The 16665-nt window shown below is 35.5% G+C and overlaps 1 protein-coding gene across 1 annotated transcript in view; it reads left to right on the forward strand.

The window, feature by feature from the left end:
- The window catches only part of LOC149793110 (sulfide:quinone oxidoreductase, mitochondrial-like), a 58561-nt gene that overhangs the window by 16417 nt on the left and 25479 nt on the right, over nt 1-16665 (forward strand). The window contains exons 3-5 of the mRNA XM_089967019.1: nt 3053-3106; nt 9944-10141; nt 10792-10895. Of these exons, the coding sequence (XP_089823145.1) occupies nt 3053-3106; nt 9944-10141; nt 10792-10895 (356 nt within the window). The remainder of the gene's footprint in view (nt 1-3052; nt 3107-9943; nt 10142-10791; nt 10896-16665) is intronic.

Consider the following 16665-nt stretch of genomic DNA (forward strand, 5'->3'; position numbering starts at 1 on the left):
TTTCAGCTCAGTTTGCAGAAAATGTCATATATAGTTAAAATCTCATTGGTGCAGCGTAAACTGCACTGTTATATTGGGGTAATCATGGGTCAAGCTAGACTCAAATTATAGTTTTAGGGAGAATTGACTTCTTTTTACAGAATTAGGAGAAGTGAGGGCAGAGTGGAAAAGTATGTCAAGCAAACTATCATGACTCCTCCTGAAAAGATGGCCATATCAGCTTAGGGTTTTCACCAGAAGACTTTATGACATATAGTTGGTCCTAACTGAAAACAGTGCCATCAGGAAAATATTGTTATCACTATTCCCAATCAATGAATGGCTATTTGAACCTGGTGTTTTCACTAAAAGACCTCCTATGCAATGTCGAGTTTGTACTAAATGAAAACATTACTTTTCTGAAATCTTAAAAATCATATTATTGCTAATCCAAATGAATGAAAAGTATTATATCACAAGGAGGCTTCTTACGTTTGTTGTAGTTTGTCCGAAATGAAAACAGACTGGACACAATAACCATCCTGAAAACACAGTGGCCATCGTGAAAATCTTGTATTTACTATTTCTCCTGAATGAATGATCATATTAGGTCAGTTGAAGACTTATTTTGATGTCTAGTTGGTCATAAAGCAAAATGGCGTTGATCCAGCATCAAATATGAAAACCACAATGGCCGTCCTCAAAATCTTTTTATGATCACTACTTCTTCTAGATGGCTGGTGATATCAAATTGTGCTTTCACCAAAAGACTTTTCTTAATAGTGTCTTGTTGGCCATAATGGCATCCATCTTGAAATTCTTGTTATCATTATTTCCCCAAAATGGAAAGACAGATCAACATGAGGTTTCTATCAGAAAACTTCATAAATGAAAATGGTGCCAAGTTGACACCCATTATATCCACAAAAGCAGCTGATTTGAAATTCTTGTTATTGCTGAAGAATATCTAAGACAGTTTCAACACTCCACAGTTATGTGGAATCCCTCAAAATTTCATTTAAGTCGGTAGAGCATCAGTCCCTTTGAGGGACTCTTGTTCATTGCCTTGACTAATTGGGCATTAGAATTATTGTCTTTCTGGGCAGGTACCCTTTATGTAGAGGTTGAAAATAATGATGAAAAAAACCAAGAGAAGTAATTGCTAACATTTAGTCTTTTTTAAACAGGTTCCATGATATGGATGTGTCCACTAAGGCAGGTTTGCCTGAATTCTTAGTGCAAAATTTCCTTAATTGTTCATTGATTTGGGAGATGGATGTAGTACAACTTAAATGCTAAGATCCTTAACACGATGTTTCCAAATTCCAAGGACTGAAAAATCTTTAAGTTCAGTGTCTACTGACCTGCATTCTTATGTTATTATGAGCCAGTTTCTCTCCCAAATGCCTGGTGGACTCAGTCTCAGTGGAATCATAAAAGGTAGATTGTAACAGGATAGACCTGAATGGATGCCTGGATCAAATGACAACACAACACAATGTAACGAAAGATGAAAATTTATATAAAATGAATTAATAATAATGTATATATTACAAATACAGTGATTCTTTCATGCTCAAAACATACGTCTCATTCAAATACTCTATCAAAACATTCACAAATAGGAAAACAAAAAATGATTGAAGTATTCTCATGTATGACTAAGATTCAAATAATCTTATGTGATGATGAAAGTGAGATTCAAATAATCTCCTGGAATGAAAGTGAGATTCACATAATCTCATGTAATCAAAATAAAGATTAAAATAATCTTATGTAATCAAAATGACTAAATTGTACTCAATTGAAACAAGCATGACTCAGTCATTTGTACAGCTGTATGATTCATATTTATTTGTAAAACTTGCAAAATCTGTCCACTGACAAACCACACAGCTCTCCCGAATTCTTGGGTTGGCCCTCACTTGTATTGGCTGTACACACCCTTCATGGATCCACCATGCACGCAAGTTAACAAACTAGGGGTTTCTTCTTCATATGGCCTTGATGGTTACGTCATCTTCCATATCAACACACAAACTGCAGACAGATAGCCTGAGATACCCACACACATACGCATTGACAGCACACAGTTCTCCTAAATTGGGTTGGCACATTTGTATTGGCCACGCCCACCCTTCATGGATCCACCATGACACAGACATATGTACAGACAGCTACAGACAGCCCTAGACAGCTTCAGATAGCCCTAAAAAGCTACAATAAAACCAAACTGGTTATAATAATAAGTTCGGAATTAATATCTATAGATACATGCTACTAAATCAAACTCTAATAGCAACTAGTAATTCAAAAGTTCACAATGTTTCAAATCTGCGTAATAATAAAAGGCATCATTTCACGATACGACATTGAAAACTGAATATGCTTCACATATCAAATAAAATACAAATGTAACACTTACCCCTTTGGCTGGAGAACACAAATGGAGAACGTTCACTCCTTGACAAGATCCATAGACCAGTATGTCAGTTAGAAATGGAACTTGCCTTAAATCCACAGGAGAGTGAGTATTAGTCAGGGTAAAATACCCGTGCTTACCGTGCTTTTAGTGAATCTCGCTGCAATCTACTACGACAAGGTACATGTTAGTTCAGGTGCTTACCTAGAAGAACAGTTATTCACCTTAGGTAACGTTGTACGCATGTACGATGAAAATGATCAAATCATTCTAAGGCGAAACCAAGTTATTTCTTGTCTTATTCTGTGACAGATTGAGTCATGTCAATGACCATATAGAAAAAAGTGAAACAGTGGGAAAACAGAAAATAGATTGACCATTTTATTACAGTGTGCTGCACAGATATATACTATATTACATGTTTGGTGTGATGTAAGTGGTTTATTTGGACCCAGGTGTACAAGACTGGAACAAGAATAATTTGACCTGGTGATCAAGAAAACAGTTTTAACCCCTGAAGATTACATGCATTGCTCATAAACACAAATGACAAATGAAAACATGTGATTTGGATAGTTATTGTCTAGTTATAACTTTTTTTATTGTGAACATGTAATCTTATATTCATGTCATTTTCTTTACATTTTTCAGCTCAGTTATGACTTCCTAGTGGTTGCAATGGGAATCCAGCTTAACTGTGACAAGGTAGGAGTTAAATCATACAGGACATGAAATAGTTGACAAGCTTTAATTTAATATTGTAACACTTCTTCAGAATGTAAGATGTTTGCAAATTGTAAGATATCAAAATGGCACTTTTCATAATCATTGTTATAAACGAGAAATCTTTTGAAACCTCATGATACAGTTTCGTCTACTGCAAATATGTCATTTTTGCAACTTCATGCAAATTTGCTTAAATGTATGTGAGTGTGGATGTAGTATTTGAAGATTTTGTACTTTATGGCAATTTTACCATTTGCACTAACCATTTTTACAGGCTTTGCAGATTTTAGAATGGGGGTGGGAAGTTTTTTTGTTCGTGGTAGTTTTGATAGTAGAAATCATGTTCATTGTCTTCAGATCCTGAAATTGTAGACAGTTCTTCCCCCAAGTTTATTCAGTCATGCAGTTTCATTACTACCTTTTCTGATTGTTTATGGATACTGTTTGTTTACAGACACCAAGTGAGTTTTATTGGTTAGAATTATATTTTCTTGACATTCTAAAAGAAAATTTTATTCGTGTACACCGCTCCCTCGACAACTCGCGCACAATGGGGTCCAAAAACATCGACCGCACTATAAGCGAGGACGCGAGTTACCGAGGGACCTATAAAAAAAAACTAATAAAGAGATGGAGATCGATAGAGAGAGGCGAAGGGGGGGGTTGCATTGTTAAATACTCGTTTTATAATCGTGCTGAAAATAACTGTGAATAAATATTTCTTTATAAAGGTGTTGCTCATTTTTCTTTATAAATTACCTTTAATTTCTGGATAAAGTATCTTGAAAAGATCGTAAAAACAAACATTATTCCACGAGCTATCAGTACTCTTAACGTCTATCGCTAAACACATTGTGTATTACGTCACTGCTTTTTGTGTTTATTTGGATACATTCTAGTTTTATTGTTTGTTCAAAATGAATCAAGATTTCTTTTATCAAAAAAGATAATATTCATATTGAAAAATGACGTCAAAACTTGTGTTGCTCTAAAAAAAAATCTGCTATCACTAGATAGATAGATAGATAGATAGATAGAGTAAAATATAAAAAAATAAATTCACAAAGATAACCCATTACCAACCATGAATTTAATGGGTCTAAACGTCAGACATGTAAAAAAAAAATATATTAAAAAAAAAAATTAAATACGCAAGTGAGAATACGACAATATTTGCTGGGCAATTGTCTAATAGCAGAAGAACTTTCTCCTCTAAGCCCCTGGATCGCAGTTGGTTTCTGACGGCGGGGACAAACATCTTAGAAAACCACTCCGTAAATATTGTTGCAGTCTTCCATGCATTTCCACTATTTCTATATACAAATGGAAGGCTGTCCATATTCATGTGATGAAAACAACGGGGAGACTTGTATTTGCCAACACATAATGGTTTCATTTTATGTGTGCCAGTTTTGTTAACACAAAAGTGTTAATCTCTCTTTGTTCAGCTTGAAACCCTCCTTTTTGTGTGTATCATCTCTGGTAGCTAGAGTTTTGTCTGGCATCATCCGATAGCATGGACCAGCCTCATCACAATTATAAACTTGGTCATCTGTATATCTATCACGGGTCAGTATCTCTCGGAGTTGGTTGGGATAACTAGATGCGGCCGCCTGATTTGCTGAGCGTATCTCTCCCGACAACGAATTTTGTTTTATTCCATGTCGGCGCTGGAATCTCCAAAGCCATCCATGGCTTGCCATGAAATCTGAATCAGTATCCATAGTTTTGGCCATTTTCTCTGCCTGGGCCCTGAGAATTGTTCCCGAAATTGGAACACCTTGTTCACGTTGCTGTGTGAACCAGGTGTACACAGCATCATCTAATTCTATGTCGTTTGCAGTGCATGCCCGTTTCCATTTAAATCCATCATCAGAATCAACTTCATGCAAATAATCCCGAAATTTCTGCTCATCCTTGAGCCAACCTCTGGGTGTCGACTCTGCAAGTTTAAGTTCACTACAAACTTTTGATCTTGATTCACCATTACGAACCCTCTCTATGACAGTAAGCTTTTCATTCACCGAGTACGCCTTTCGCTTGATTCCCTTGCTCTCCATGATCACATTTACCAATGATTAGGATAAATTACTGATTAATATATACTTTAATGACAATAAGTACATACTATTTGAAACCATGTTCGATTGGTCCAATTAAATTGATTGATGTTGAGACACGATATTGACCACAAGAGTTTATGCATGTAGGATTCGCATTCCTTTGAACTTTTGTATTGTACGTCTTTTACCTGATTTGATACAAAAGACCGACTTAACGTGATAAAACAAAGCAGGTCTATTTTAATTGATTTTTACAATGCATCAAACACTTTCCCAAGTCGTCAATCAAAATGCAGCCGGCACTTAATTAGGTTCTCACAGATGTGCTCGCGGGCATCGATGTGACGGTCAATTGACTCTTTTCATGTTTGAATAGAAGAGAACATGCAATGATTATACTGCTTACACTGCAACACAATGAAAAGATTAAAACACTAATTTCCCCTGACAAGACATTTAATTAGTGTTCATTTCATTCAGTGTTGCCACCTGTTAGCAGTTACTATAATTCATTGATCGCTGTTTCACCGTACACATATACAATATTATTATTTACAGTGAACTGAGAAAATATTTTTTCCGAAAATATCTAACAAGATATGTGATTCCTTATTAAAACTGAAAATTTCACGATGTTGATTCTAACTTTTCGGGCACTAACCGCCATTTTTGACGATAAAACGGACGATATATCAAGGTTTCATTCACCAGTTCTGATCACGAATTTCTTCATTTTTAAAAAATATTTTCTTTAAAAAAAAAAACGGGATCCACGCCGGACACCGCGTTATAAGCGGGTTCGCGAGTTATCAGGGCGCGAGTTATCGAGGGAGCGGTGTACTTGTATTTTCAGACACATATGCAGCTAAGCAGTGAAAAGACTAGATAGATAGACAAATAGTGCAGAAATTTGAGGAGATGAAAATTGGGAGAACATTATTTACCATATATCTTGTGACAAGATCAAATTAATGATTTTTTTCCCCCATCTCATAACTTGTGGGGTTGGGGTGGGTGAGTGGCCTAGTGGTCTAAAGTGCTCACCGTTATGGATCACTACCATCTCACCTCTGTCTGCGTGGGTTTGAGTCTCGGGTTTATCCAGTGTGGGTATGTGAGAAAGCTTGCCAGTAGCTTCTTGTGGGTCGGTGGATCTTTCCGGGTTTTTTCCCTGGTTCTTCCTTCACCATTTATACTGACTACCGTACATAGCCTATCTTGTGCTGGAAAATGGCATTAAACCCTATAACAATAACAGCAACATATCTTACGGTTAAAATTTTGTTAAGTCGATCATATATCCTTAAACATTCAGACTGGAAACAAAAATTGTGCTGAATTTGCTGCCCCTCGCACCTGCATGTTACAGTAAAGTAGGTAAATAGAATGCTTATTTGTAAGAAACTAACATTGTACTGTTCATATTTATTTTTAGATTTTGTCCTTCATAAACAATACATGTGCAAAAGAAATGTATGCATTATCCAAAATCCTATTGTCCTGTGATGCAGCCTACACATCATAGTGTGTATCACTTATATTGAGTAAAAACATTGATATATTGATTCATGGCCATGAAGAAATAATAAACAAATCATGTTTGGTCCTGTTTAAGTGTTTCAGCAAGTTCAACATGTAATAAAACTGATAATTGGATTCTACAAATCACAAAAATGAGACAGAGGGATATAACAGATCGCTTCAAGGAAAATGCAATACACGTGGTGTATTCTGCAAAATAAGAACTGCTATAGTTTATTATATCCAGGTAATAATATAACAATATTCATTATTGAATACATTCACTGTGGATACCAACAGCAATATGGGTTGCAAAATTATTCATAATGACAATTAATGCTATGTATGATTATTATACCCAGCAGACATCAATGCCTGTTTGTATAAATTATGATAACATTGTGGCAAACAATAGAAGCTTGGGTGTTAAATAAAAATGCCTGGTAGAGAGAAATAAACCCATTATTTTAACTTGAGCTTTCAGATACAAAGGTTATCTCATTTACAAAAAAAGCCAACCATGGAAGCCATCTTTTGGATTCTTTTCAATGTGCTAAGTTTTGTATTCACAAACTATCACCACTGTTATTCGCTGGAATTTCACAGATAAACTGAAATAATGGAACATTTGGGGTTTTCTTATGTGACAATTAAATCTATAAAAACATATGCAGCAAATGTAGAGGTTTCAGTTATATTGCATGATCATAGAAAGTTTAAATAAACTGTTAATTGAATACTGTGATTTAGCACTGATCATGTATCAAATCCATGGCTTGATAAAAGGGTTGAGAGAACGTCAGTGCTTCTGTTAAAGGCTAAGGGCTTTGCACTGGCACATAGGTAAGGAAATGAATTAGACCTGATTTATGAAAGAGATATGAATAAAATCTAGAATTTGTCTTGCATCAAGCCCAAAGGTGTACCTAAACTTATTAATAAAAATATAAACACCTGTCCGAGGACATACAGTGCACAAAAAAATTACTTTAGAAATAACATTTATGGTGTCCTAAAATATTTGGTGTGCCAACATGTAAGGTCAGTACAGTATTAAGTCACTGACAATAACGTAATAAGATCTGTATAAAACTAAATTACTGTCCTTTGGAAAAAAATCTAACTCTTAAAGGTATTAAAAGTTTGTTGCCTTTAATTAAAAGAGATAAGCATTAAAGTGAAGTCTTGATCTCCAAGAGTTTTAATTCTTCCATTGTTGATAAAACTAAAATCTCTGCATAGTCACATACTGGTCAGATATATAAGAATGGGTTTTTGGTGGATAGTAGCAAATTTTTTTTAAATCTGTGCAAAAGAATGGATCCTTTTCTTGCAAGTTTCATATTTTAGGAATTTTAAAGTTTTTCAAAAGCATGCTATTAGTCTTGCAAACTTTTCGCTACTGGACAGCGCAGCCAAAATCGTTTCATTGGTCTGAATTCAGCCAGTTGTATGTTTAGTTTTACCTACAGTTGAGGTGTTACAAAAAAATTGAGATGATGTCTTGCACTTGAATGGATTCCTTGTTTAATAAATGGTGACACATTCTTCTGCTTCTACCATTACGAGTTTACAGGTAAGCATTTTGTAGTTTGAAACAAATGTTATTTATTTTTTACCAGTGAATAGTTAAATATCCTTCTCCCAATTATCAAAAATTTAAATCATACATGTAACTTGCTGTTACCAGTAGTTTGTTGTTGCCACCGAATGTGCAGAAAATATGGAATTTTTTTCATCAGCACAGTTTTACAGTTTAAGTTTCTTGTCCTTGAGATGTGTGATGATGCTTTCAATGCATTCTTTCATTAGCGAATTCACATTGTACTAGTGATCTCTCCATGGTCATCAGAGAGACACATTCAGACTAAATAAAGATGGCATACAAAGAGGGAAAAAGAGAAATCTACATCAGAGTAACTGAGAATTTTATTAAATATCATACATATTTAGGAAACAAGTTCATGAAGATTAAAATTAAACACTTTGAAGGTTGTTTTTAAGATGTATATATGTTTGTATGCTTGTATAATGTTGCGTAATTTGACATACACAATATAAAGTTAATTGTTATAGTTTGTTTTCTGAAAAATATGTAATATTTGCATTTTACTGTTTGAACAAGGAGTATTCATCTTTAACCCATTTTCCATAATAAATACTGGTTCAAAAATGATTGACAAAAATACCAGTCTTTAAATGGTTGACAAAAATACCAGTCTTTAAATGTTTGACACAAATACCAGTCTGTAAATAATTGACACAAATACCAGTCGGTAATTGATTGACACAAATACCAATCCAAAAATGATTGACAAAAATACCAGTACAAAAATGATTGACAAAGATACCAATCTATAAATGATTGACACAAATACCAGTCCAAAAATGATTGACAAAGATACCAATCTATAAATTATTGACACAGATACCAGTCTAAAAATGATTGTCAGTCATCATACTCAGGACATGAGCATGAAACATAAAGAAAATGGTCAATCTGCAGAGTTAAAACAGTGGTCCCTCATTGTACAGTCTCTCTATATACAAGACCTTGTACTCCACTTCTAATGCAGGTATGGTATATATGGGTTGAAAATTCACATGACCAACTCGAAATGGTGGGTCAGAATTTCCATGGATCAAGCGCATTTTCTAACTGGACAGTTGTTGATGCGTGGTTTGCAAATGGTTATCTTGACAGGAAAAAAGAGTTGTGTCAAGCATAATGCCAATAATTTTATTAATTGTAGGTTCATATATTATACAGGAAGTTCATATTCATTTTCAGTTTGTTTGATCAAGCTTATACAAGTACTTTGCACTTACTCTTCTATAATAATAAAGACTTGCCAAAGGGAAAGCAAAATGGTCTCCATGATAGTAAAAGTATATTATTGGACCATTTTTACGAGCCATTCCTTGCAGAAAATCACCCACAATTACTTGGAGAAATTGCAAATTGCAGATTTCTACATGCATTTCTAAGTGTATATTTTTAAATAATTCTTCCACCAGAAAATAACATTTATTTACCATTTACCTACTCAAAGAAGCTGAGTGTTTCAGTTACCAAGGCTTGTGCTATTGTTTTCAGTTTGGTGAAGTATTTTTTAAGAAATCTGGCAAGGTGTAACTATTACATTATGTTGAAATGGACTTCTAATGATGAATCTTTATTAATTATGCATCAATTAATTATAATTGTTGGACTACTTTCACTCTGTTTTAGGTCAAAGGTTTGTCAGAAGCTTTTAAGACTGATCCTACTGTATGTTCCAACTATTTTCGTGAGACGGTGGAGAAAACATATCCAGCCATAAAGAACTTCAAGGGAGGGAATGCCATCTTCACCTTTCCAAACACACCAATCAAGTGCTCTGGAGCCCCGCAGAAAATTATGTATCTTGCCGAAGAGCACTGGAACAAGGTTAGTGATTTACTTAATATTTTCTCAGCTACAGTATTTTCCCAGCTACAACCAATTCCTAGCAGTCCATACTAATGCAAGATGATTATGCAGGACTATGTCCCTTTTGTTATTTTTTTCACTTTTTTAAGTAGCCGATCCTTTGACACTTATCATATTTGCCAATAAAAAGTTTTACGGTGTTATGCATGATTTTAAATTATCAGGTGCACATCGCATCTCTCAGTGATTTTGTGACAGTAAAGAGGATTATTCTATACCTGCATTGCAGATTGTAAATTGTAATAGTTCCTTTTTGATGGTTTATATGCTTCTTAGTTAGGCTCCCTACTGCAATAGCACAATGGGGCATATTTATTGGCTACTGCCATCTGTCTGTCTGCATGTCTGACTTAAAACTGTTTTTAGTGCAATATGATAAAACTGATAACTACTGTGTACACTTTGTCATGGTCATTAATTGACAACATGATTAGATTTTCTTGTAAAACAAACGTGATTTTTACTGCTGTTATGGTTTTTTTGCCTTAGAATTGTCCATGCTTCCATGCAATTATACAGAACTCTTTAGTCTTGAGTCCCGACACTTGACACATTTATCATGTTTGTAGTAGATGCTGGAGTAAAATTTTTCAAATATTAATTTTCAGGCCGGCATCCGAGACAAAACAAACATAATGTTCAACTCATCTCTTGGAGTGTTATATCCAGTGAAAAAATATGGAGACAGATTATTAGAAATTGTTAAAGAAAGGTGAGTTGACTGGCCCTAAAAAGTCATAACTTGCAAATAAAATGTATTCCTCTTACCTTTTTCCCACATTGATCAAATTTTTCTGCACCATGGACAAGGCAGACGTGTATTTCTGCTGCTTATCCATGGGTTTCTCCATTTTTTCATCTTTCATTCAATTTGTGCGCTACTAATATCACGACACTGCTCTAGTGGCCTAGTGGTTAGAGTGTCTGCCTTGGAAGCAGGAGGTCATGGGTTCGATCCCTGGTTGAGTCATACCAAAGACTCACAAAAATGGTACTAACCGCTGCCTCGCTAGGCACTCAGCATTAAGAGGTTAGTGTTAGGACTGGTCGGCCTGGTGTCAGGATAATGTGACTGGGTGGGACATGATGCTACATGTCAGCAGCACGATGCCCTATTGCTAGACATCACTATAAACTGCCACATTGCAGACATCGTAGTGATATGACTGAACAGTTGTTAAAGCTACATTAAAAATTCTAATCACACACACACACACTAATATCACATAACTGATTGTTTGTGTGGAAACTTGTATACATTTAAGTGTTTTCCCCATAACAGAAAAAATGTCAAGGAACCATAATTGCTTTCTGTTAGAGTAATCCTTTTAATTCAGTGCCTGCTGTATATGATACGGGTTAATTATATGAACAAAAAAAATCAAAATATGCTCTGGCATGATGAGTGCTTTCTTTGATAAAGAAGAGAGAGACCAAAGGAAAAATACAAAGCTCTAATAAGACAACCATTTATGTTACAAAACAGATAAAGAAAGGGTATATAGTGCTTCCTTTGATAAAGAAGAGAGAGACCAAACGAAAAATACGAAGCTCTAAATAAGACAGCTATTTATGTTACAAAAGAGATAAAGAAAGGGTATATATAGTGGGAATACCAAATGAAATTACAAAACTGAAACACAAAAAAATGAAGATTATTCAGGCTGTATTCAGAATGTGGGACTTGGGAGAAAGAAGCAAATACTAGGCCAAAATTAATAGAAATCAATAATAATACTTGTGGCATATTATTTATAAGATATCTCGGATGGTTGGACAAAAAAAAAAATTAATTTTAAGAAATCAAGTTATAACTCGTTGAGTTGCAAGCTAGTGATTGTGTTTTAGGTAACTCATTGCAAGGGGACAATTCTCTCGATTTCACTTCTTCTGGAAGGAAAAATGGCTTTCCAAATATTGACTTGTATAAGAATAACTTATCAAAAGGGAACAAGAACCAAGTCTCTTACAACAATATCTAATCTTGAAATACCACATATACCCAATTAGAAGTTGAGCCCAGCTGCAGCAAACATAGATCCTGACCTGGCATAGCATAGGAAGCCAGGTGATCAGGATCTGTGTTGTTTGTTCTATTGGAACATTCCTAATAAACTGCCTGAACCCAGATCTGCTGACATATTATGTGTCAGTAGGTCTGAGTAAGTGCAGTTTACATTTGGCTCAAAACTTAAGAGTGTACAGTTGTTTTGTGCAATGAAGTACCTTTTTTTAATTTTCTATACAAAAAAATAGGGTATAAAAGTTGAATCATGATGAGGCTCCTCATGTCCTATTTATTCATGTGTGTGTGTATATATATATATATATATATATATATATATATATATATATATGCATTTTAATAAGCAGTTTCAAAAACATTAACAGTTACACATTTTAATCTTCAATCTGTGTTTTACATGGAATATATACTATTGAATTTCCATAATAAATATGGATTAGCGAACTTTGGATTTTAATAAATATCCACAAATGCTATAAGAAACTCGGTCTGCCTCTCTCTGGATGCACCTGCAGAATGGTATCAAATGGCATGGTTTGTCTTTGCAATTATAACGGATGGCATTATTATTGCGCGCATCCCATTTTAACATCTCTTTCCAGATGAAATGTTACAATCATGATTTTCAGTGATTGCACAAGTTTACTGCAGATGATTAATTCCTTTTCTTTGACCTATTTCAATTTTTGGATGGTATTATTTCAAACAAGCAGGCCATGAATGGACCGCTCCGTTGGTCAAGTACTTAGAGTGTCCGCCTTGAATGGAGTAGGCGATGGGTTTGATCCCTGTCCGAATCATACCAAAGACTTAAAAAAATGGTACTAACAGCTGCCTCGCTTGGCGCTCTGCATTAAGAGGTTAGTGTTATGACTGGTCAGCCTGGTGTCAGGATAATGTGACTGGGTGGAACATCATGATGCATGTCTGCGGTATTATGTCCCAGTGCTAGGCATCACTATAAACTGTCACACTGCAGACATCGTAGCAATATGACTGAAAACATGTTAACGATACATTTAAAATCCAGATCCAGATCATGAATGTTTTAAAGATACTCGCTGTATAAGGGTATCCACAAGTTGCCATACAGAACCATTATCTGTGATTGTTATTTATTTTTAAGAATGTACAGTAGTGTTATTAGTAGCAGAGATAGATAAACCTTACAATATTTTACTCTAGCAGTATGGAGAATACACCACACAATTAAGAATAAGTAATTATCATGTTGCAACTATTTCCTTGCCACCAGACACTCTATTCACGCTTGATGCTGGACCATTTTAACTGTAATATCTTCTGGTCAGCATGCCAGTACATCTAGTTTAGTGGATTTGTCTTAATATGAAAACCTACCTAAAGAATGTTCCAGTAGATAATAATTAAATAAACAAAAATAAGCATTGTTTACAGTCTTGATCAGAGATATAAAGGTCAGATTTTAGTGGACTGATTCCTAGCTCTTGTTATTTAAAGAAACCATTATGTGCTTGCTGGAAGTTTTAAGATCAGTCTAGTGACTGGTCATATCTGAGTAATTAAAAATACAGGGGCCAGAACACTGAATGGAAGAACTAAAATTACTTTCTTTTGAGAAAGTAAATATTTAAAATTTGAAAGAAGTTAAGTACAAATGGGCAGTAAATAAAGGACAGAAGGGAGGAGATTGATATGGGCAGTGCACAAGTTGTGCGTAATTTGTGGGTGTATTTCTATTACTCTGGCATATACATTACCAGATCAAATTATTACATTAGGATGCCTTTCATTGCTACTGTCAGATCCAGCCCTTCTCTTGTAACTTGTACAAAACAGTTGTACTTGTGCTGCCTAAGTGCTAGTGCTACAGCATACAACATTTTGCAAGATTCAGTGAATTTATTAATTTGTTGTTGTTGGGTTTAATGCCATTTTTCAGCACAAGATAGGCTATGCATGGCAGCCAGTATAAATGGTGGAGGAAGAAACCAGAAAATCCCAGAAAGAACCACTTACCCGTGAGAAGCTACTGTCAAGCTTTCTCACATAACCACATTAGCCGAATCTGAGACTCGAACCCACACAGAGATTGATGAGATGGCAGTGATCCGTAACGTTGAGCGCTTTAGACCACTTGGCCACTCGGGGTCCCTATTAATATTTTGCAATTATTGTACTGTTTGTTTCCTGTCACATGTGATTTCGATTGGTAACATTCAATTTCACCAGAGAAATTTTCAGCCGTTGTACTACTCAACTGTTGCACTACTATGTCATTGCTTGTTGGTTCAAAAATACAGTTCATATCAACCATTCAGCAGGCAGAACCACAGAGCGTATTTCATCTTTGGTATGCTGTTTTGACTGCTGACCAACCAGTCAAGCCACACGAATGAACTGTGTCGATTAAAGGAATTTTCAAGCTCAAACCACAGAGCCAGCTAGATGGACAGACCGCATAGCTGGCCAGCCGTACTAACTGTACCGCCACAGCAGGCTGGACTGCAAGGCAGATGCTGTTTTTATTTTGCCTTTCCAACTGCTGACCAACCGTTCAAGCTGAATGAATGAGTTGTGTAGGTTTACAGTTTTTGGTAGTCAGTATTCTGAGCGGTGGGCCAGCCAACTGATATTTTATGGTTATATTTTCACAGGCATATTGGGAGGGGAGAGGAAAGAACATGGATTTTCCTTGCTCATGCCTTCCATCAGTTGTCACTGATTCACCCACACCCTCTGGCAACCAACTTAAGGCAACAGATTACTCATTTTTCATCAGATTTGGACCAACCATTATTACAAAATATTGGGCAATCCAAATCGTGTGAGTGGTTCTCTGGATTTCGTTATCTGAACCTCTCCACCTTTGGTATCCTACCTTCATGATAGAACTAACTTCAGTGTGATCCCATAAAGTGCAAAAATCACAAAAACTGATTCTACAACAGAACTTTTCTGGTTTACAAAGTCCAGTGGCATTTGATACCTGTGATAGAGATGCAGCAAGTATGTGATCTGTCTTGACATGTCCGATACATACTTACATATAATGATTCATATGGCCTCAGTCTAAGCCCTTGGGCCTTCATTCAGAGTTCCGGATGTCTGCTGTAGCAATGATGTTCATGCTTGACACATGGGAGGGGAGCAATCACCAAACCTTTTGTTTCAATGAAGGCAAATAACTTCATGCATACTCCATATATTGGGTAACATTTAAGTCCAACACATTACTTGGCAGCTCAATAATATTGAGGTTCCCGTGCTGTCGGGAAAAAGTCGGGAGAAATGATAATTTTTTCCAGACCATGAAAAGTCCTTGAATTTCGCAAATATTGATGAAAGTTGGAGGAAAAAAAATGGGAATTTTCTGCCACCGCTTGATGCCCGAAACAATGGCATAACTGAATCATAACTAAACTTATTGTGAGTTAAATTTATTGAGTTCTAACCAGAATATTCGGAGGGTGCAGTATAGATCATTTGGGTGCTTGCAAGAAACATATATGCTGAATCAATCCAAATGCTCATCTAGTAGAGTTTTATTTTCAAACTTAGCTTGATATCTGTATCTTTTGTTAGATAGAAGGTATGAAAACCAGTCTGGCATCACAAAAGGCCAACGTGGTCATGGCAAATCGTAGCAGCTTACTGGATGGCCAAGCACACTTAAATGTTGTTAGATCGAGTGATACATGCATGAAATCGATATGAAAATTGCCTATTTTCTCAAAAATTGTGAGTATTACAATTGTTATGTCTTTAATCTGCTGAAAGGTAGGATAAAACTACGGCGTTGATGAAATGCTACCTGGTACTCGCAATTTGCATTGCTAGTCGCATGAGTACACAAATCTAACAACCCACATTTTCAAATGTTTTAGAGTAAAAAAATATTAAATGAAAGTTGTATGCTGGTTGTAATAAAAGTACAAAAAGGAAAGAACACAAAATTCTCCATATTTATATATTCCGAGAACAACTTCTGGAGTTTTGTTGTGTCACATGACCACCACATTGACATGTGCTCTCTGCTTTATAAATCAGATTGGCCAGATTGCTGGTTTTTTAAAAAAGTATCTGACTTTCATTTAAGGTAATTGAATTTCTGTACAGCAGCATTACTATCAGCATTGATATCATGTGACTATTGGACTTCCTATGTCATCATTTGAGATTTATGAAGTCATGTGACTAGTAATGCAAATGGCAAGTACAGGGTCAGGTTTCATCTGTGTCGTAGTTTTGTCTAGCTTGTCAGTGGATTAAAGATGTAACGTTTATAATACTTGCCATTTCTGAGCAAATAAATCATTTTCCTATCGATTTCATGCAGGCATGAGTCGATATAACATTAGTTTAAATTTGCTAGTTCCACTGGTAAGTGACTACCATATGTCATTAAGCACGGTGGCGGCAATTCCAAATTTTTGATATGCAATTGCATTGACCACACACCCCAACCTAAATGTCC

Source organism: Sinohyriopsis cumingii, chromosome 8 (genome assembly GCF_028554795.1).
Source record: "Sinohyriopsis cumingii isolate HCF-2022 chromosome 8, ASM2855479v2, whole genome shotgun sequence".
Lineage (NCBI taxonomy): Eukaryota > Metazoa > Mollusca > Bivalvia > Unionida > Unionidae > Sinohyriopsis > Sinohyriopsis cumingii.